Raw genomic sequence first — 21,492 nt, 5'->3', positions numbered from 1 at the left:
CTAGACAGTCTGTGATTGCGTTAAACAAATGACTCACCTAAATTCATGAAGGGCATGGTGAAGTCTACGGCCTGTTCCCGTTCGTACGTGATGGTGAGATCGGCGATCGCTAGATCGGCCTTCTGATCAAGCAGTTCTTTCATCATACCGTCCCACTCTTTCGTCTGCTTGTTATAGGATCCGTACCGTCCGTCCGGCACCAATCTGAACGTGTAATTGAAGCCGAGGATTCTCGATATCTCGAAAATCAAGTCGACGCTGTAGCCCTCGAACTGTGCGTTTCCGGATAGCTTCTCGCTCGAGACCTTCCGCATGCAGTATGGTGCACTCTGCAGGGTAATGAGCTCAGGTCACAAATCTAATACCGCGACCCCTCTGTATATGTGTTTATACAGAATGACATGCTGGAAACCAGTAATATTAACATCTGTTGCTGAGACGACGCACGGTGGAACAGAACGGTCCCATAAATCGAAAACCTGTTAGCTTCGTTCTGTTCTAAACGGGAACCGTGATTGACATAAACAAAATGGGAACAATCGTTGAATACCAATCACTTTTTTGACTAAAATTTTTTCAATTACAATTTCGCTCATAATAATCGTCAATGAGGAAAATTTATTTCGGTTACTTATAATAGTCATTTTTTATTTGGACCGTTCATAACAATTATTAACCAGAGGAATGTATTTCGACGGCTCAAAATAGTCATAGATAAGAAACATTTCTCTTATAATTATTTTGCGCAATCGAAATAAAATTTCCCTTATCAATTATTGCCAAAGAAAGAATGTTCGGCCATTTATAATTATTATCAGTAACTAAATGTTTAGAAAATAATATTTTTTTAACCATGTCGTTTTATGTGAATTTTCTTTATATTTTATGATTATTCAACGTAAGTAATACACTAGCTTTTGTTAATTTTATGAGATAACTGTTATTTTAGATTCCTAATTATAAATTTGTAAGAGAAGTTTTGAAAAATTAAACGTTATGCTATAATCGTTATTTTACCTTATATTATATTAAGAGATATTAACAAACCGGAAGACTAGATATTTGCATACAAAGTATAGAATGTTTAATACTTTTACTTTGTCCAATACTTTCAATAATTAATATTAAGAATGAGTTTTTTCGTTTAGAAAATTAACTTATTTCCTACTATTTAGGGATCTGAACATTACGTTTCAACCCTGGTCTGATCACACGTCGCTCGCGTAAACTCTTCATATTTCTTGCCAATTCTCATTGAACCGGGCATAGATAAATATATGCTATGTGTTAACTATTCAGGCTTGACTGGTTTTTATTCATCTTTGAATATAATTATTAACCCCAATCTGTTATTTATGTTACCAAGTTACGATATTCATATGAGTCACTCAGATACCAACCTGATCAAGTCCACTTTTTGAAAATTTCTTAATTTCGTTACTCAAAGTCGCTGTTAGTGTTCAGCTTCTCAAAACCCGTAATAACATACTGTTTTAATTTTATTTATTATCGATAAATGGTGTTAGGAATTTGACCAGGTTTATAATACGGTCGCTTGCAAATACCGCTATTTTTTAGAATATCTAATTTCAATTTGCTTGCGAATAGTTATAGCTAAACGAAGAGTCCGGGCCCTAAAGAATAATTAAGACACCTCTTGCCAGGACCCTGCTCCGTCGTCCTCAATAACGATTGACGTGTCATAAACCTTTCAACTAGTCGCACGATTAGTTGACAGCCTTCGTACCTGGGTACGATAAACGGTCGGGTGTTGGGAAATTTTCAATTTACGGGGCTTTAGGTTGCACCCCGACTAGTGGGCGGTAACCTGGGCCACACACCCGTTTGGTTGTCCAGGCGCCAGGGGTGGTGAACCCCTACGTGGCGCGTCCCCAGGTGGCGGATAGGGGTAGCCGCTAGGATGACATCTCGGAGGTCGGAGCGAAAGCGCCCGCGGACCAAACGCCGGGATGAATGTGTGTGTGAGTGGGCTAGGGCATGAGACATTTGCCGCGGGTTCTATCTAAGGCTGCAGATTGACCAATTGGCCGCGGGTGAGTTCTTTTTTTGGGAGGCATTCCTTCCACCGCATTCCCTCTCAACCGTAGGTGCTTGGTCACCAGTGCCTGCGGTCCCTTCACATGGAACTAAGCCGCCAGCCACGGGGTCACGTTGGCCGCAGGACTCAGCCGCGACCTGGGGTAGAACCCGCGACAAATATCCTGTGTCCCAGCCCACTCCCACACACATTCACACACGCAACCATGCGAGGATGCAGCCACCAGCCTTCTCAGGTTATGTGTGTGTAAGTGGGCTGGAGCATGGGATATTTGCTGCGGGTTGGTAAGTTGGCCGTGGGAGCTGATGACCAGGCGCCTGCAATTGAGTGGGAGGCACTCTCACCGCATTCTGTGATGGCTCACTAGAGTTCCCGGCCCCCTGCCAGGCGCCTGAGAATGGTTACCGTGGGGTTTTAGCCGGTAAGAGTTCGGCACTACCCCGAGCTCTATTCAGGGGCCTCGGGGTGTCCATGAGGATTTTCCCACGTAAAAAAAAGGAGGTAGGCGATAATCTGAACTTGGCGTATTTTGGAAGTCCAACCCTCGAGAAGGCACGTTAACCGATTGGTTAGCTGTAGTTACGCCTCATTGACAATTTTAGTATTTAGAAACAAAAAGCCGCGCGGAGCATCAGAAGAACTTTAGAAAAACCTTTGTATCATTAGAATTGTCCTTGAAACGTTACTGCAGTAAGTATTGATTTATAATAAACACCATATGAAAAACATTAGTGTTCCTTCTAAGAAGGTGGTCCTTCGAGTTTGTATAATATTAGTCGGCACACATGTACAAATTTAACAAGATCCGAAAAACGTAGGTCAACCACGGACAGAACAAATGATATAATATGTACAGCTTCCGAATAACAACTGATATGCGTCAGAAACCATCATGATTAACTCGAACACGAACACCTTACGTTAAATGAGAGTCAACTTGTCTTATGAAAATCCAGGAGGGCATATCAAAACTCTCCTGACGAGATTGTCACAGTGAGAGGGTGAATGCCACTTCCAATACACAATGTAGTGCACAAAAATCACCCACATGCGATCATACATGCCCCACGAGTGTCCACAGTGTCCGCAGGTGTCCACAAATAATACTTTCAGGCTGTTGTATCATACTAATCGTGACATCTCTTAGTAATATGTACAAACTCTATGTAATGTGTCACGTGACCTTTTGCGTTCATACTCGATTCCGATTTACGGCTCTGTACAGTTCCTCGTTTACTTTCGTCTCGTCAGCCGAGTTGTATACATACTCTTTGTACAATCGTGTCCATAAATAGAATTTACTTACAATAAAATAAAATTTACAACACAGGCACTAACTCAGGATTATGTTATTCGTGGATGTCTATGTGTACGTGTACCACGATTGTTCTGAGTTACTAACGAATAGAACTGTTATTAATTTTTCAGATACACTTCAATTTAAAAATGTAAAACGGAATTAATAACTATTCATTAATTGTCTATATCACTGTATTTCTTAGATGCTACTTAATACATACATTATTGATAATCGTAAATTCCTAGGATAATTAAATAATATTACTTCTGTAATATCATCACTTTTCTCTAGTTATTATTTTATGGACTTGATCAGTTTGTCATCTGAGTGGCTCATTTATTATATTAGTGGTTACTATCAATTCCATGAGATGAAATACATAACTAAATCATTCAGTATTTTTAGTTTTGATCACGGGTCGTGACACTGTGATGACAAGCCAGATCCACCATCCGATACGGCAATGATTATGACAGTGATCTAGGTGCTCGACCAGGAAGTCTATGCGGTTAGCTGGAATTTTCGACCGAAGACACTACTGTGACCCGTCTGCAGCGCGCCACCTTGTATAATATATACGTATCTATCCAACACGTACGAAGCCAGTACAGTGCGAACGGATCCGAATACGCGCACGTGAATCTGAATAGCTAGGTCAACGTTTGAACCCAATAGAACCTCTCGTAGTCCGCGTATGAAGCTACATGTTATGTAGCTAACGCGATAAATTAAACACTACATATTCATTGCTGAATGCCAGGCTGTTTCGGCAAATATGAAAACTCAGAACTTGAGGCCCCTTTCGGGCTCCGACGCTGCTTAATTAACGCAACCATGATTTGAGCGAACTGCGACGTAAGAGGGGGGAATGAAATTATGCATCGAGATGTACGTACTCGGTGATTAAAAAGACCAGCACTCGTCCCGGGCGAACATTCTTCATGGCTGAACGAGGGTGAAAAAACTTGCGAACACGCGAGAAATACATATAGCGACGACGGGATATCGTTCTCAAATGGTAAAATAGCGGCGAACGCTCGTTGCGACACCGCACGGATTTGACATTCCGCGTGTCATATCGCGAAACAACGTGGTTATGCCAAACCTCCTGGCTAACGAGGAATTTCGCTGACCGCGCGAGAAAATTTGCGTGGAAGTTTTCGAACAGACGGAGGCGGGAGTTACGTATGTATACCGGCGCGTGAGTGACTTGACAAATGTTGTCTGAAAAGTTTTGAGCCTAACATACAAACAAGTATTTTTCCGGTCAAATATAGCATTGCTTTTCAACATAGTGTCCTTTTAAGTCAATACACTTTTTCCAGCGATGCTGTAACCATTTTAACCCTTCCAAATAGTAGTTGGTGTCTTGCCCTGCGAAATAGGCGTTTACGTATGAGATAACCTCCTCGTTCGATAGAAATCTCTGTCCTCCACGCGATATTTTAAGCTTAGGAAAGAGAAGAAGGTCGCTGGGAGCTAGATCTGGCGAATACGGTGGGTGATCAATCAGTTCGAAACGTAATTCGTGAATTTTGGCCATGGCGATCGCCGAAGTGTGAGCTGGTGCGTTGTCTCGATAGAACAGCACTTTCTTCTTCTTGAACTTTCTTCAAATGCAGCAGTCTTTTTGCAATTTCTGCCTTTAACTTATCAAGTAATGACGCGGAATACGCTCCCGTTATTGTTTTTCCTTTTTCAAGATAGTCGATGAACACAATTTCTCGTGTATCCCCAACAAACCGTCGCCATCACCTTCCCGGCCGGTGGAACCGTCTTCGCCTTTTTCGGAGCAGGTTCACCCTTTGCAGTCTACTGTTTTGACTGTTTTTTCGTCTCAGGAGTGTAGTGGCAGATTCAAATTTCATCTACAGTTATGAATCGGCTAAAAAAATCTGATTCGTTTCGCTTAAACCGCTCAATCAGAGCCTTGCAAATGTTCATTCGTTTGCATTTTAGGTGAAAAGTGAGCAAGCGCGGCACCCAATGCGAGGATAGCTTACACATGTCCGACTCTTTAGCCAATATATAAAAAACGCGTTCTTTTGGTATGTCTAAAGCTTCTGCTATCTCTCTAACCTTGATTCGACGGTCGTTCAGTACCATTTTGCGAACATTTTCGATGTTATCGGTGGTGGTCGCAGTTTTTAGCCGCTCCAAACGTTCATCATCAGCCAAGCTGGTACGACCACGTCTAAATTCAGCTGCCCGTCTTTTCACGGTGGCATTTGATGGGGCAAAGTTCCCATAAACAGCGTCAATCTCAGTTTTAATTTGCGCAGGCGTATTGCCTTTCAAATACTAAGTATTTTATCACGGAACGACACTTGATTTTTTCCATCTTTACAAAAATACTGATATCGACTGACACAAACGACTGTCAAACAACAACTGAGCGACCAAAATTGCTGAAATTTTCACAGACACTTGTCAAAGCATATACCATTGTACTACCAGAATGGTTTTGACGAAAAACGTCACTTTCGTGTCGAGGCTCAAAGCTTTTCAGACGACCCTCGTATAATACATAAGAGCAGAGAAGGAGAATAAAATTCCTTACGTTTGCTTAACAAGGCAAGATACAAAGGCACTAAGGTTTTTTCATCTTTGTACAGTGCTCTGCTGATTTGAAGTCCCGTAGGACGGCACAGGGGCAAGCGGAGTCGGACCGCTCATCTTTTTATCTCGCTCCCTTGCTCCTAGGCAGTCTACATGTGTGTGTAATTGCCGCGACGAATAGCGACCTAGAGTCCAATGTTTACGTGGGAATAGGTGTATCCCTTCTACTTTCCTCAAGTCAGCGAAGCAGTGTATAAGTCTGGCTCCAAACCATGGTTTGGAAATTAGAAACTCTCCGGAGAGTTTATCTATTAGGTCAAGGGACTTCGAGCTAATCCATCTGACGTTCTCTCTTTTTAAAGTTAATCTTGTGGATGATCCTAAGTGTTAGACGTTTTCCTACTCAAAACCAAGTACCACCACTTTTTTACTGATTTATAAATATATTAAAAATAAGCTCCTGTACTTATGAACTACAGTACACTGATTGCATCTAATATAATACCTACATCTTATGTTTACTGCGTCGATCATTCTGTTGCCGACTATCACTCCACGTACCTACTATTTTTTTCTTCACGGATCTCTTTGTTTTTTATTATACTTGTCCTTTCCTGTTTCGATGCTCGGCCGATGCTCCGATTCACTGGACTAATTTCAACTATAGATTTGCGAGCAAGACTCACAGACAGGAAAGAGAAAAAAACATAGTGTCTCTTTTACTTGTTTATATGTGTCTTTAAGTGGCCGCATTCCTTTATAACGTTCTGTCAATGTTTGATACATATGTATGCGTGAGCTCGAGTTTTAAGCAAGAGAAATTATATCTGTATTAGTGAAACGTCAGTGTCAGTCATAAATGACTCTGGCACAGGTTGCGAAGTTTAGTACTCGAAGGATTAATAGAATTTATGTACGTCTATCTTTAGTAACAATTACAACAGAACTAGAGTTGGGTTATTGTTAGACTGCGGATGTTCATGCAGGAAGCATGTGCAAAGAGCATATGCCATTTATGCACGAAAAATATGGAGATATGCACATAATGTTCATTACCAGGTATGTAAATATGAAACCGGAATTTTTGTACAGAAAATACACGTTTATTGTATAAAAATGGTAAAAAATACTTTATTCGAAGTATTGTCCATCGCTAGCAATACATTTTTCCCATCTCTCTGACAATTTGTGGATGCCACGCCAAAAAAACTGTTCCACTTTTGAGGCAATCCAATCATCGAGCCATTGTCGTACATTTTCGTAAGACGTGAAGTGCTGCTCGGCTAGTGCGTGTCCCATCGATGCAAATAAGTAATAATCAGATGGAGCCAAGTCTGGTGAGTAAGCCGCGTGCGAAAGTATTTCCCAACTAAACGCCTCAATCGTTTTCTTCACCAGTTTTGCAGTATGTGATGGTGCATCATCATGAAGTAAAATCATTTTGTGTTGCCTTTTTTGATATTCTGGTCGATTTTCACGCAAAGCTTGATTCAAATCGATCATTTGTTGTTGGTAGCGTTTGGTATCAACGGTTTCGCCAGGTTTTAGCAACTCATAATAGATCACACCTTTCTGATCCCACCAAACACAGAGCATTGTCTTGCGCCCATAGCGATTTGGCCTTGCAGTCGATGTCGATGGTTCGCTTGGAGTTACCCATGATCTTTTACGCTTAGGATCCTCGAAATATATCCACTTTTCATCGCCAGTCATAATACGATGGAGAAATGACTTTCTTTTATTCCTGGCGAGCAGCATTTCGTAAGTGATTTTTCGGTTTTCCTGCTGTCTTTCATTCAGTTCATGTGGAACCCATTTTCCCATTTTCTGGATCTTTTCCATGGCTTTCAAACGTACGGAGACGGCTTCTAACGTCACGTTTAATTGATTTGCGAGTTGTTGTTGCGTTTGAGCATTATCCTCATCCAACAATGATTGCAACTCGCTGTCTTCAAACTTTTTCGGTGGTCTTCCACGTTCTTCGTTTCTCACGTAAAAATCGCCACTTTTGAATTTTTTAAACCACGCAAAGCACTGTGATTTGCCAAGAGCATGCTTGCCGTAAGCTTCGACAAGCATTCGATGCGATTCTGCAGCGGTTTTCTTCAAATGATAACAGAAAATCAATGCTGTCCGCAAATCATATGAATTGAAGTATGAAACTTGCATTGTTGTGAGTTGCAAATCCTTATCACATGTCAAAACAAAAGAATGGCGTCAATGAAACGGTCTGAAGGTAACAACATTAACAGCTTGCGCCACGTATGGGGAAATTCCGGTTTCATATTTACAGACCTGGTATATACACATAATATACATAATATATAACTGACATAGATATTATCTAATTATGCATTCGTTAAAAATTTATCTATTTTAAGGAATTATAGTTTGCGTTACGATAGATAATAAGTAATTTTTCTGTGTTTGGAGCGGTTAATTGCTGCCGTTTGTCGGACAATATTAATTTGTATGCGGAGAACGAACGTTCCACATTACAGGATGTGATGGGAGCATATTTATATTTATTTAAGTGGCATACTGATACGCTGCTTTGTAGCTTTGTAAATTTGCAAATTTCGTTAAAACCGGGACTCTTTTTTATTATAGCATCTATTTTCCGCCGAACTTGTTGGCCGCAAGTACCAGGAACTTCTCTTAATAGTTCAATGCATTCCATATATATTTCTAGTGAGCTCGTTAAGGGAAGTTCAACAGCTTCTAATTTCTTAATTGCGGCTGGAATAATTTGGAAATGGCTCTTAATAAACATTGCATTTTGTACAACTTCTGCCTGTTGCATGATATAATTTGCTATTGCTATTGCGTCGCTATCTCTGTCGTCGAAGCTCTCAACAACCTATTTGCGGAAATAAAATGAAGATCGTTTATTACACCTATGATTCACAAATTAAGAACTCAACTTCTTTTTCATGAAAGGAAAAAATGATTACACCTCTTTTATTTTATCGAAGTTGTCGGCATAAAATATTGTCGCCTTAAGCCACGTACCCCATCTCGTTAAAATTGGTTCCGGTGGTAAAGGCGTATTTGGCAATTTTTCTTTGTAAGTTTCGATCCGTAGAGGGGCTTTCAGAAAAATTTTTTTAACCGACGATATAAGTTGGTTTACTAGTGGAAATTGCGATCGCACATTTTCCGCAATCCTATATAAGCTATGCACAACACATGTTACGTGGACCATGTTAGTGTAAAATAATTTCAATTTTTTCCCAGCCTTGATCATGTACGGAGCAGCGTCTGTGATCAGAAGAAGTACTTTCTCCTCGCTGTTGGGTGGTAACAAAATATGTACAGCAAAATTAATGCATCTGGCTATAGTTTCGTAGTTTGCCTGCTCCAGTTGTTGACAGCAAAATAAATGGGGCCTCGTTCTTTCATTGTCGCTCAATTTGCCGACTATAAAATTTGCTATGTATTATCCCATCCTGTTTGTGGTTTCATCCACAGAAATCCAGATACAATTGTCTCCAATGTCCTCTTTTATATTTTGTATAGCAAAATATAGCACTCGTCCAAATAATTTTTCCTTAATGTCAACTCATTGGGTATATCTTGCCCAGTATATTTTCGCAAAAAGTTCCTCCATACTTCATTATCCAAAGTACGCCAAGGCAAGTTAATCGCTGCCATTGCGTGGGTTAGATCCCTGAAGAACTCGTTTCTTCTTGAATTGCTGGCAACTGTCGAGTTATTGGAATTTGAAGAGGCCTGTACATTGGCTTTATGCCGGCTGGTATGCATATGCTGGGTTATCTGCCATTTCTTTTCACATCGGATCTACGTTACAAAACATATATGACTAATCTAATACTACATATCCACATATACAATACATACGCAGTTCAAATGCTAATATTTTTATCGCAGGCTTTGTAGTAAACGGCTGTGTCGTCTGCTTGGTCGCAAATGATGTATGGGTCACCGATGGTTTGAATCCACTTTTGTACTAATTCTTGCCTGCTTGATCTAACTTTCGAACTGACTGCTATGAGAAACCGCTTGTGTGATGAACCCATGATGTACATAGACAGCATCATAAATTATGAATCATAACATTCACTAGTAGCGACTTTTTCTAACATTATATATCAATACAAACAGGAAACGTTGTGTATATTACGATCTATCGCTAGTGTTACGAAGTAGTTTGATAATTTATCCACATTCGGTGTCAATTACCATGAAATCGGAAAAACAGCAATGTATCAGGCATACCTGCATATGCTTTTTAAAAGAAATATGCAAAATGTATCATTTTGCATATCGCATATGTGCATATCAAAATATGTATTTGCATGAACATCCGCAGTTATTGTATACTGTCCGGTCTTCAATATCAGTTTTTGACCCTGGTCTTACGAAGATCAATAACAAAACCAATCGAGGTTGATATCCGTTTTGCAGAAAACGGTTCGCAACGCTTTATTTGGTTCGTCCTGTACGTAATCTGTCTTCTTCATCGTCTGCATTTCCAAGTATTAGACAATCTTTCCTAAGTGGTTCTAGAAACTTGTCGTAACTTGAGGAAGATGTAAAATACCGCAACACCGTTTGGATGCTGCGATCACGCAGCCATCTAATATTAGAGTTAACGAGTAAACTATCAGCGCGCGCAGATCCGGCGACATTCAAACAGCAAGTGAACGAACTCGGTTCTACGGCCGAGGAGACATTCAAGAGAAAATCCGATTAATATTGTCGTAAATACAGACGTTTAAACGTTTAAAGGACCGGCATTAGATTGTTCAAGTTCCCGGCGTCGTCTCCTTGGGTGAGCCGAGGACCCTTATCTCGTGGCTGCGCAATGGTAGGCTCGACGTTCTCGCCGACACTTCTGCTCGTGAACTTTCGAGCCAGTTAATACATTCGCTAAGTGTATTACTTGTCGCCGCAATTAGCGGGAGAATAAGTAACGCCGCCTGGCCTCGCCGTGAAAACTTCAATTAAATCGCGTATCTCCCGCGTTTCCGGGCTCCCTTCGTCGGCTTTCTTTGCCACTGGGGGTAACGGACGAAGGGAACAGGTGGGGCGTTTGGGAGCGGAGAATAAAAACTAACGAGCTGGGCGAGGACGGCGAAAGAAAAAGGAAAAGGAAGCTTCCTCCCCGCTTCCGCGGCGCGTTCGTTCAACTCCGTTTCTATTTCCTTTTCATTCCGGCAAACCAAACAGTCGGGATTTGAACGATACGCGAATGATTTACGTACCTGCCGTGAGAGAAGCGAAGAATTTTTTTTAATTTAGACAATCAAGTGGCCCACGAGTCTAAACCCGGATTCAAATAACATTTCGATACGATCGAAGTTATTGCTGGAGCCGAGTAGGCCGATCGAAGCAGATTTTAAAGAGGCAAAGAGAACACAAATGATCTCACTAGCCTCTTTTATCAACCAAAACCTTGCATAGCTTCATAAATTTATTTGCGAGTAGTTAAATTTTTAGACGATTTTGGAAAGTGTCAATTTTAGACGAATAAACTGTTTTAGTAAATATTGATTTTTAATTTGGGAAATAATAAAGAATATCGTAAAATTAGTAATAATTTATGGCATCGAGGAAGCTATGTTGCGTATGGTCTTTATAAAATTCGGGGTAATATTATTTTTGTTACCAGTAAATTGATTTAGATTTATTTTGTTTTGTATCTTTATTTAACGTCACAAATTTTCTGCATTCGTGTAAGAGATGTTTAGCTGTTAAAAGTTTGTTACGTGAGGTGCAATAAGGAGGTTCTGATTTGTCGAGGATGAAATTACGGGAAATCCTAGCATGGCCTGTAATGACTTAATCTAGTCATTACGATTCTTTCTCTCCTATTTTTGGTGCTGTCGGAAACTGGGTTGTAGAAATTCTCTAATGGATTGAGTGGATTAGACCTCTTTGTTAGATTCCAAATTCGGTTCCAGTCTTCTTCTATTGTTACCTTGATGTGGTTTATCAAGTCTCGATGGAGGATCGGTACCAGTGGATCGGATGGAACCGCTGAAGAGTTAGCGTCTTCTTTAACAGCGATGCTTGCTAGCTCATTTCCAGGGTTTCCTTAATGGTATGGGATCCCGATGAATGTTATATTTTTGCTATTGTTAATTCTCCTGAATTCGCTAAATAATTTCGTGCTTGTTGTTTTTTAATGTAGCTGTATAGGCCTTCATTACACTCATATAATCTGAGAAGATGGCTACGTTGGGTGAACTATTTGTGCTGGCAGCTTTTAATACATGTAAAATAACATATGCTTCGCCAGTAAATATTTACTCACTTTTCAGAAGTTTCACTTTGATTCTCTGATTTTTTGTAATTACTGCAAAGTCTATTCCTGGTTCTGTTTTCGATGCATCTGTATATATTTTTAAATATATCATGCATCTATCATTTACTTTTAGAAATTTTGATACATATTCTAGTCTATTTGCTTGTTTTTTTAGAGTGGCCAACCAGGTTAGTGTTGATTAAGGGTATTTAAATTAGCCAGGAGTGATATGTACTTTCGCGCCGTGCATTGACCAAACTATCCGTACGAACTTATTATAGTTCTTTTAGGGTTATGGGGCTCAATTAACCGCCGCGGTACGCGTGTTGTTTGGCACGTCACTAACCAAATTAATCTTGAGTGACTAGCTCAAATGTTGTGATCGAAACGATGTCACCGACTCTAGATTGTAACCGAAACGTTATTACTAATCGAACGATTATGTAATAACGACCGAACGATTGTCGCTTTTCGGAACGTTATGGAGGAGTTGTGACCGAACGTTGTCGCTGGCACGAGACAAGTGTCTAAGGTTCCGGAGTTTGTTTCCTCCTCAGCCCTGACCCCCTCCGATACGCGAAATCGGAGGTGTTAACCGAGTCGCGCGTTATCTTTTGGCTGTATCGATTGACCATCGACTTGGGGAAGAAGGACATATTTTCCTGCCCCGTTTGAGCGAAAAACTCCTCCCTTACATTCGAACGTTGGTGGAGGAAGGTCCTAGATTAATTTACAGATAATTTGTAGCTGTTTCGTGGCTACATTGTTCCGCGAGTCGGCAATGGTCATTGTCATCGGTGTCTATGTTTGGCTTCGAAGACCGTACCACCCACAAAGCATTCTAGCCCCTTGCTGGTCAATCCGGACGTAGCGCTTTCGCTTCGACAAAGCGCTATTTCTTTTACTACGAAAGCCAGATGAGGAATATTCGAGGATTTTTGCGGCGAAGTAACGCTTTCGCATCTGGCTAAACAAAGGAGCGTAGAAACCTGAGCTGACCGAACAGAATAAGGGGGCTACTTTACTATAATTACATTCTATCGTTGGTGACATTTGAGGGTTATCCAAATTGAATGTCACATCTTTAAATTGAAATAAAACACAAACTATCTGAGATATTTCAGGTTTCTTTATTTTAATATAAAGTCCACTTCATAGCATTAATCGTGGAACACGATGTCATTCGAATTTACCGCCTTGGCATTTTTTTACAACCCCGACTCGTTTTACCCAGTTTTCTATTACACTGTTACATCATTGGGATTCTACTTCATTAATGACGACTATAATATTGTTTTCTAGCTCGTAAATCGTTTGTGGTTTATTCACGTAAATTATACTTTTAAAAAACCCCATAAGAAAAAATGACAAATGGAGTTAGATCGCATGGTCTTGGGAGCCAGTTGGTGTCTCCTCCTTGTGAAATCAGGCGTCGAAAACAAGCTCGAACGGAACTTGAATGTTTCTAATACCTTTCAACAATTTGTACACGTTGTTGCACAGTGTAGCGTTTCATGATAATTTGATTATGTTTAGTGAATCAAACCTTTTAGCAGTCTCGTCTGTTGAAAGATGCGACACTCAATTTGGATAACCCTATATTAAGGGAGGTTGTAGCCACTAGTGATTCTTGCATACATGAGGGTTGGTAGGTCAAATCTTTTGGTGTATAATTCTCTGTATCTATTTGCGAATACATAACTGTACGTGAGGATTTGAGATCTTGAAGAAACTGTTAAGGCATATTTGATACTTAGGACTTTTCTTTTTTGCTCCAGTGACATCTCTTTGGTCTCATATAGGATGCTGTTTATCGGACCCGTAGAATGTGCATTCGTAGCCATCCTCAAGGCTGAATTTTGCATATCGTTTAATGACTTCAGGATATATGGTTTGGCAGATTCATATATTATTGATGCATAATCAATTTTTGACTGGATTAGTACTTTATAAATTTTTATGAGAGTTTCCGGGTTTGCTCCCCAGTTACTATTGACCAGTATTTAACCATTTAGTGCATGCTTCTGTCGTGTAATTGATGTGAGCCGTCCATATTAATTTATCATCCAAAATGAGACCAAATATCTTAACGTTTGTAGGAGGCTAACGGGCCTCTTTAGCCTGGAGAGGACAGGGTACAGGGAAAACCCGTGTACCCATGACATAGGCCGCTTTGTTCCTTACAGGGAAAGGGAAAGCGGCAAAGGGATGGCAAGGCCAAGCAGGTCAGGTCATCGGACAGTTACAGCAAAGACTTTGACGAGGATTGTCACGTACACCCGCGCGCGCCCGATTAATATATATCATTTATTTAAAATATATCATCGTTATTAAGAGTGGGAGGTGTTTATTTCGGACTCCTGACAACGTCCTGTTTCCCTCTATATCCTCCCACACGTTGTTTATGTATTTTATTGTACATGGGAGTTCCCTAGGTACAGCTTTGGTTCACCCTCCCGTTTGGTTGTCCAGGCGGCAGGGGAGATGAACCCCTACGTGACGCGTCCTCAGGTGGCGGATAGGGGCAGCCGCTGGGATGGGATGCGGGGATGAGGTCATCAACCTGAGAAGGCTGGTGGCCTCATCCCAGCATGGCATCCCGGAGGTCGGAGCGGAAGCTCCCGCGGGCCGAACACCCGTATGAATGTGTTGCGCGTATGAATGCGAGTGTGAGTGGACTGGGGCACGGGATATTTGCCGCGGGGTTTACCTAAGGCCGCAGGTTGGCCAGTTGGCTGCGGGTGAGTCCTGCGGCCAACGTGGCCACGCGGCCGGCGGCTTAGTCCCATGTCACTATGAATGCGGTGGAATACGGTGGAAGGGGTGCCTCTCACCGGGAGGGGCCTGAAAAGGCGCGGCAGGGGACTCTGTGATGGCTCACTAGAGTTCCCGGCCCCTCGCCAGGCGTCTGAGGATGGCCACTGTGGGGTTTTAGCCGGTAAAAGTCCGGCACTACCCGCCGGCTCTCCCTTGGGGTGGGCCCACGGGTGTCCATAAGGATTTCCCCACGTACAAAAAAAAAAGATAGTTATTAGTAGACTGTGGATCTTTATGCAAATTCACATTTTTATTAATAGAATTAATGAAACGGAAGCTTCGCAGAGGGCTGTCTCAACCCCTAAATATAATTATTCGTATCTTACTTTAAGTATTTCTTATATTTTTGCATATTAAATGCATTCTGTAATTTTTTGAGGATTAAAATTCCCCATAAATGCATAAACATCCGCAGTCTAGTTATTAGATCACAAAAATTATGTCTTTTTTTTTATGTTTTTTTTATTTAATGGGTTTTTTACGCCGCATCCACTGCGAAGTTATTAACGGTGTCGGTGGGATGGTTTTTTTCTTATATTTTGTCAATTAATTTTGTTTCTTTGATGAATCCCAGTAGGTTGTGTAGCTTTTTGATGAGGTTTTCTTTAAGTTGTGATTCCAGCTTGTGTTTACGACGAAGAGTGTTGTATTTTGGGCAGTCAAGGATTAGGTGGTCCGTTGTAATTGTTGTGTTACAGTGTTTGCATATGGGGATGGGTTCTTTTGATAATAAGTATGAGTGGGAGATTTTGGAGTGTCCAATTCTTATCTGGGTTATAGCAGTTTGCTCTTTTCTAGTTGAAGTAATTGCTTTGTTTTCTGTAAAAAAGGAGTCATCTATATTTTTGATGTGTGATGGTGCTGTATTTTTCCACTCAGATTCCCACTGGCATTTTAGCTTCTGAGTGTTTTGTTAACTATGTTTTCTAAAAGTTTACACATGGTATTCGTCAAAGCTATCGACCGATAACTATCTGATTTGTGTTTACTTTTATTAGCTTTAGGGATTGTAACAACTACTGTATTTCTTCAGCCATTGGGAAAGACCCCGTGTGTTCAGATACAGTTATGGATTTCGAGAAGGTGGTTTATCCGGATTTAGGGAGTTGTTTCATTAGCATGTTTGGGATGTCATCCAGGCCCGGTGCGAAGTTTTGGATAGCTAGCAGTGTATTTTCGATTTTCTCTGCCGTTATTATACTATTTAATTTAGGGACTGCGTTATCATAGTCTAAGTCCAGATTTACTATTTCGGATGATATATCATAAAGATCACAAATATTAGATGAACTAAATTTTGTAAAGCCTAGATCTTAGAGTTTATAAGTTACTCATTTACAAATACGTTAATATTTAAAAGATAGATTAAAAAATTAACATATAAACTAGAAATTAAAATTGATCTTAGAAATGTAAAATACCTGGTATAGAAATGAAAATAAATATAAACGTTGCTTGCATATAATTGCAGAAATATTATAATACAGTAAATACGTGTAAATTTAATTTTTATCTTTCAGAAATGCATAAAATCTAGATAACTGATATAAAATTAGCCAAAGTAATATAGTGTAGGTATTAACTTAGTGACCTTGAACCAATTTAATTTTGTATTTAAGTGCTAATGATACATTTATATTCTTTATGAATTCAAATAATTTGCAATATACTTTATTATACGAGCTTGATCTCTGTCCGTCTTATCAAAAACTTCTAATTACTGCTACAATAACTTACCAGAATGGTCGTCACGATGAAAGTCTTATTCTGAAGATTCTCGACGATCTGAATATATTCCTCTTTGTAACTTCTAGTGAAGTTTATACCCTTTGTGCTGTTCCAGGTTCCTATTTTTTTCAAACCGTCTTTGTTATTAAGTTCGATGATATCCAAAATGAAGTCCGAGCGGAATCCTTGATGATCGAACTTAATGATTCCGGTCAACCCCGTCATCTCGACCTGAGAACAAACATCGAACGGCGTTCACTTATTGGAAATTTTTTAAATCAAAAACGTCGCAAGAATATCGTCTATAAAGACATCTACGAGGGTAGTCTCAGAAATATCCGACCTAACAAAAAAAACACAAGAAATTTGGGAACAAATACCTTTATTTTCTACATAATTTCCTTTTAGCTGAGTACTCGATACCCTATTTATAGTGAGAACCATCGAGGTCCTCAAAATAGCCATTAACAACAGACTCCATCTCTTCATTATTAAAAAATCTTTTACCACCGAGCCATTTTTTCAAGTTTGGAAAGAGAAAATAATCCGAGGGGCTAAATTTGGCGAATAAGATGCGCGAGGGAGCAATTCGAATTTTAACTCCTGGATTTTGGCAATCGCGATAACGGATGTGTGAACTGATGCATTGTCTTGGTAAAACAACACTTTTTTCGCCAAATGCGGCCGTTTTTCCTTGATTTTGTCACTCAAACGTTGCATTAAACTCGCATAATACTCGCCGTTGATTGTTTTTCCTTTTTCAAGATAATCAATAAAAATTATTCCACTCGCATCCCAAAAAGTGACGCCATGACCTTGCCAGCAGATGGAACTGTCTTCGCCTTCTTTGGAGCTGGTTCTCCCCTTACAGTCCATTATAAACACGCATGGTAAGTGACTCACAAAAGTATTCGAACGCTACATGTATTATTAAATTATTTAATATTAATATTTTGTTGGACCATCTTTAGCAGTTATAATGTCTCTTAGCCGACGTTCCATACTATAAACCAATGATTTTGTAAAACTACACTCAATGGAGTTCCATATTTCTATAATTTTATTTTTCAATTGGATTTATGTCTGAACTTTGCGGTGGAGTAATTAACATGTGTGGTGTATTATATACGATCCACTCTTTTACAATTTTAGCAGTATGTTTCGGATCATTATCTTGTTGGTAGTGGAAATCTTCCAATAATCCTAGTTTACTGGCACTTTCTTTAAGATTATTCTTTAAAATATTTAAATACTTATATTTATAAAGTATTCCGTCAATAAATATTAAATTTCCGGTGCCACTGGCAACCATACACTCCCATACCATGACCGATCAACCTCTGTGTTTCATTGTTTGATGTAAATGTCGAATTTCCAATTCTGTATTTGGTTTTCTCCACACATAATTTTGACCATCTGAGCCAAAAATATTAAACTTTGACTCGTCCGTAAAGATAACTTTATCCCAAAAAGAATTATCTTTATTAATGTAGGTTTTCGCAAAAGTCAATCTTTTTTTACGATTTACTGCATTAATATATGGCTTCTTTCGCGGTACTCGGCCATGAAAATCATTGTTTCGTAAGATTCGTCGATATAATTCCGGGTGAACTTCTTTATGAAACATATCAGCTACCATATTTGCGAGTTGAGGAGCGGATGTAGTAGGATTCTTTTTTAATTCGCGAATGATATCTTTCTCCTCTCTTCCAGTCAATTTCTTTGGTCGACCTGATCGAGCTTTGTTTGCAAGTGTTCTCTCATTCTTTGACTTTTTTATGATGTAATGTATTGTAGACTTACTTCTGTTCACAATCCCGGTAATCTCGTTATACGATTTGCCGTCCTCATGCAATCGTAATATTATTTCTCGTTCACACTTTTTGGTTTCAGACTTTTTGGTGTTCATTTTAAATACTATTGTGCACACTTTTACGTTACTGTTACTGAAACGATATCCTAACATCAAGTGAACGTACCAATATTTTCATTTAGCAATGATGTTTACATTCGGTGCAAAGGAAGATGAAAAACTATCAACAGTGTTACAGAGTTCGAATACTTTTGTGAGTCGTTTACCATGCCTGTTTCTAATAAATGTATCACAACTTCTCTTTACGTTGTTGAATCCTTTTCAAATTTTACTGGCATAATCTTGAGACTTCCATCTTCCTATTGACATCTACTTGTTTCAGCAAATTGCTTTAATGTACATTATTTCGGCCATTTAAGTTTGCATATGTGAGCGTTCGAATACTTTCGTGAGCCACTGTATTTTCCACTAAAATTAATAAGAGTTAGGAATGGCTAACATTGGAATATCTATGTTTTCCAGAACAAAGGTTACTAATTTGTTGCTGTTTGCACTGTATGCAAAGCTCCTTTCATTCGTTCTGAGTAACTGATAGTTCACTAAATACTTCGGTAGAGTAAAGTAGTAGACCAATCATCCCTCGTACGTATATTGCTAGTGAATATGCCGATATGGTGTATGGATTTTGCGAGGGAAATGCTAACGCTGCTGTCGTGAAGACGCTGTGTGATTTCCAAGGAGAAGACTACCAGATAAAGAAGTATTTTCTTTAGCAATTCACAGATTCAAGTTACTCAGTTACCCAAAATGAATGAAAGGAGCCTTAACTATTAATTTTGCTTACATACAGCAACAAATTAGTAATCTTCGCTCTGTGAATGTTATCCATTCCTAACTCTTATTAATTTTAGAGGAAAAATTTGTTTGTTTTACCATCTTAAATTCATTCACCATCTAAAGTTTGTAGACTTAACCCGAGAACACCCTGCAGATAGTCATCTTCTACTTGATTATGGCGCTCGTATCTCTGCGAACAGAAGCCGGTGCCACGGTTTATCGGGGAACGTTTTGTGCGAGGAAGGGGGCAGGGGAATTAATTTTGCGGAGTTACGGACATCGATCAGTCGTCGTGGCAACGTAATATGCCATTATAACGATATGCTTAATCTGACGGTCTTGCTCCCCCCTCCCGCGGTGCTTATTAACGAGCACCACGAACACTGTCATGTGCAACTGCGTCGTGCACATCACAGAAACAGAGACGAACAACGCAGTAAACTGTGCCCTGAATCGGCACAGAAGGTGGTTGAGTCCTACCTACGTTTCGCGATTGTTCTGCCAAACAATGGAAAGTTACTCCCGGGTTAAACGAAGCCGTCGGTCCCGTTGACAAATTATAGCTCGCGGTTTTGCGACCGTGAATCCTGGCTGACGCCTGCCGTCGTCAGGGAACAACCGGATGAGACCGAAATCGACCATACGACGATGCAACCTGCACAGTTCAATTACGGAACTCCGCTCGAGGGAGAATGAATTCGAGTTACAGTACATAATTCCTATATACTTAGAAGGAACCTTCGCGAACGGTCAGGCTTCGATTTTGATGAAACTTTGTACACTTATACAGCAGCCAAAAATAATCCATAAGTAATTTTTTTTTAACCGCGGTAACTCGAGTTCAAGGGGTGAAACCACCTCTTGAAGTTTTGGCTCGAAATGGCTATCTCAAAAACAGAAAGACATACGAAGAAATTGTTAATTGGCGAGGTTAGTGGTTTCTTATGTACAATAACATGGTGTTAAAAAATTTAACAAAATACAATTTGTTTGTAACAAAAAAATTTATTAACATAATTTTTCATTTTATTGAAATTTTCATAATGACAAAAAATGACGAGCATTTTATTCCAAATTCATTGATATGTAATATTTTAAAATTGGCTCTTACGGTTTTGCAGATTTTAATGATTTACATCTTGCGCGCACATCCACTATGGCAGTAGCCATTCTAACTTTGATTTTAATGAAGCATTGTAGGCTTGCTCTAAATTATACAGTAACAAGTAACAAGTAACAATAACAGTAACAAGTTTCTTAACAGCAATGAAAAGATTAATTGTTTTTATTGCCCACCTATGACATCGTGGCAAAGAAGGAGCGATTTATAAATTATAAATACATACAGTGTGTATAGCAATTATTCTATGTAGTTTCGACAATAGTTGTACTCGTCGAAAAAATGTTTGAAACTTTTAGAGTTAAAACGATAAGGTATATTAATGGCAGAATAGTCTATAAAAGAACAAATTACATGTAATAGAAACCGTCAAGGAAGAATCAATAAAGTCAGACAATCTCCTATCGTCGTTACAGGAGACGAGAAAACATTTTCGTTACTAACGAAATGACTTCACTCCATATAATTAGGCGGCACGGATTATAAATTTGTTTCCTAACAGAAACATAAATATATCTTACACCATGCACATTTAATTATTGCCACGTCACCGCAAATATGGCATCTTGGTTCATTTTCAACAGAATAGCAGTACTCAACAAGATTCTGGAATGCACTATACAGAGTGTTCGACCACCCCTGGGAAAAATTGTAATGGGATATTCTAGAGACCAAAATAGGACGAAAATCGAGAATACCAATTTGTTGATCGAGGCTTCGTTAAAAAGTTATTAACGTTTAAAATTTCGCCCGTACTGAATTTTTAATTGAATTTAATTGATCTCCGTAACCGAATACAATTATTAGAACGATTTGAAATTTTTTATTTCGTCGACAAATTTAGGCATCTACTCCCTATCGATTTTTCTTAAAAATTCGTTTTCGACTTTTAATAATTTTGTTCGACGCCCTACAGAAAAGTTGTTTAATAAGTTTTTATAGGTACTCGTGAGTTCTAGTCCAGAAAGAAGTTTTATGTAAATATATT

At 39.4% G+C, this 21,492-nt stretch overlaps 1 protein-coding gene across 1 annotated transcript in view; it reads right to left on the bottom strand.

The window, feature by feature from the left end:
• LOC122399612 (glutamate receptor ionotropic, kainate 2) overlaps positions 1-21,492 on the bottom strand; it is a 423,846-nt gene that overhangs the window by 45,568 nt on the left and 356,786 nt on the right. Inside the window, exons 7-8 of the mRNA XM_043400407.1 lie at positions 16,744-16,965; positions 38-329 (exon numbers count right to left, since the gene is read on the bottom strand). Coding sequence (XP_043256342.1) covers positions 38-329; positions 16,744-16,965 — 514 coding nt within the window. The remainder of the gene's footprint in view (positions 1-37; positions 330-16,743; positions 16,966-21,492) is intronic.

This window comes from Colletes gigas, unplaced genomic scaffold (assembly GCF_013123115.1).
Source record: "Colletes gigas isolate AHSC1104 unplaced genomic scaffold, ASM1312311v1 Colletes_gigas_Sc00014, whole genome shotgun sequence".
Taxonomy (NCBI): domain Eukaryota; kingdom Metazoa; phylum Arthropoda; class Insecta; order Hymenoptera; family Colletidae; genus Colletes; species Colletes gigas.
This window is presented reverse-complemented; position numbering and strand designations above follow the sequence as displayed.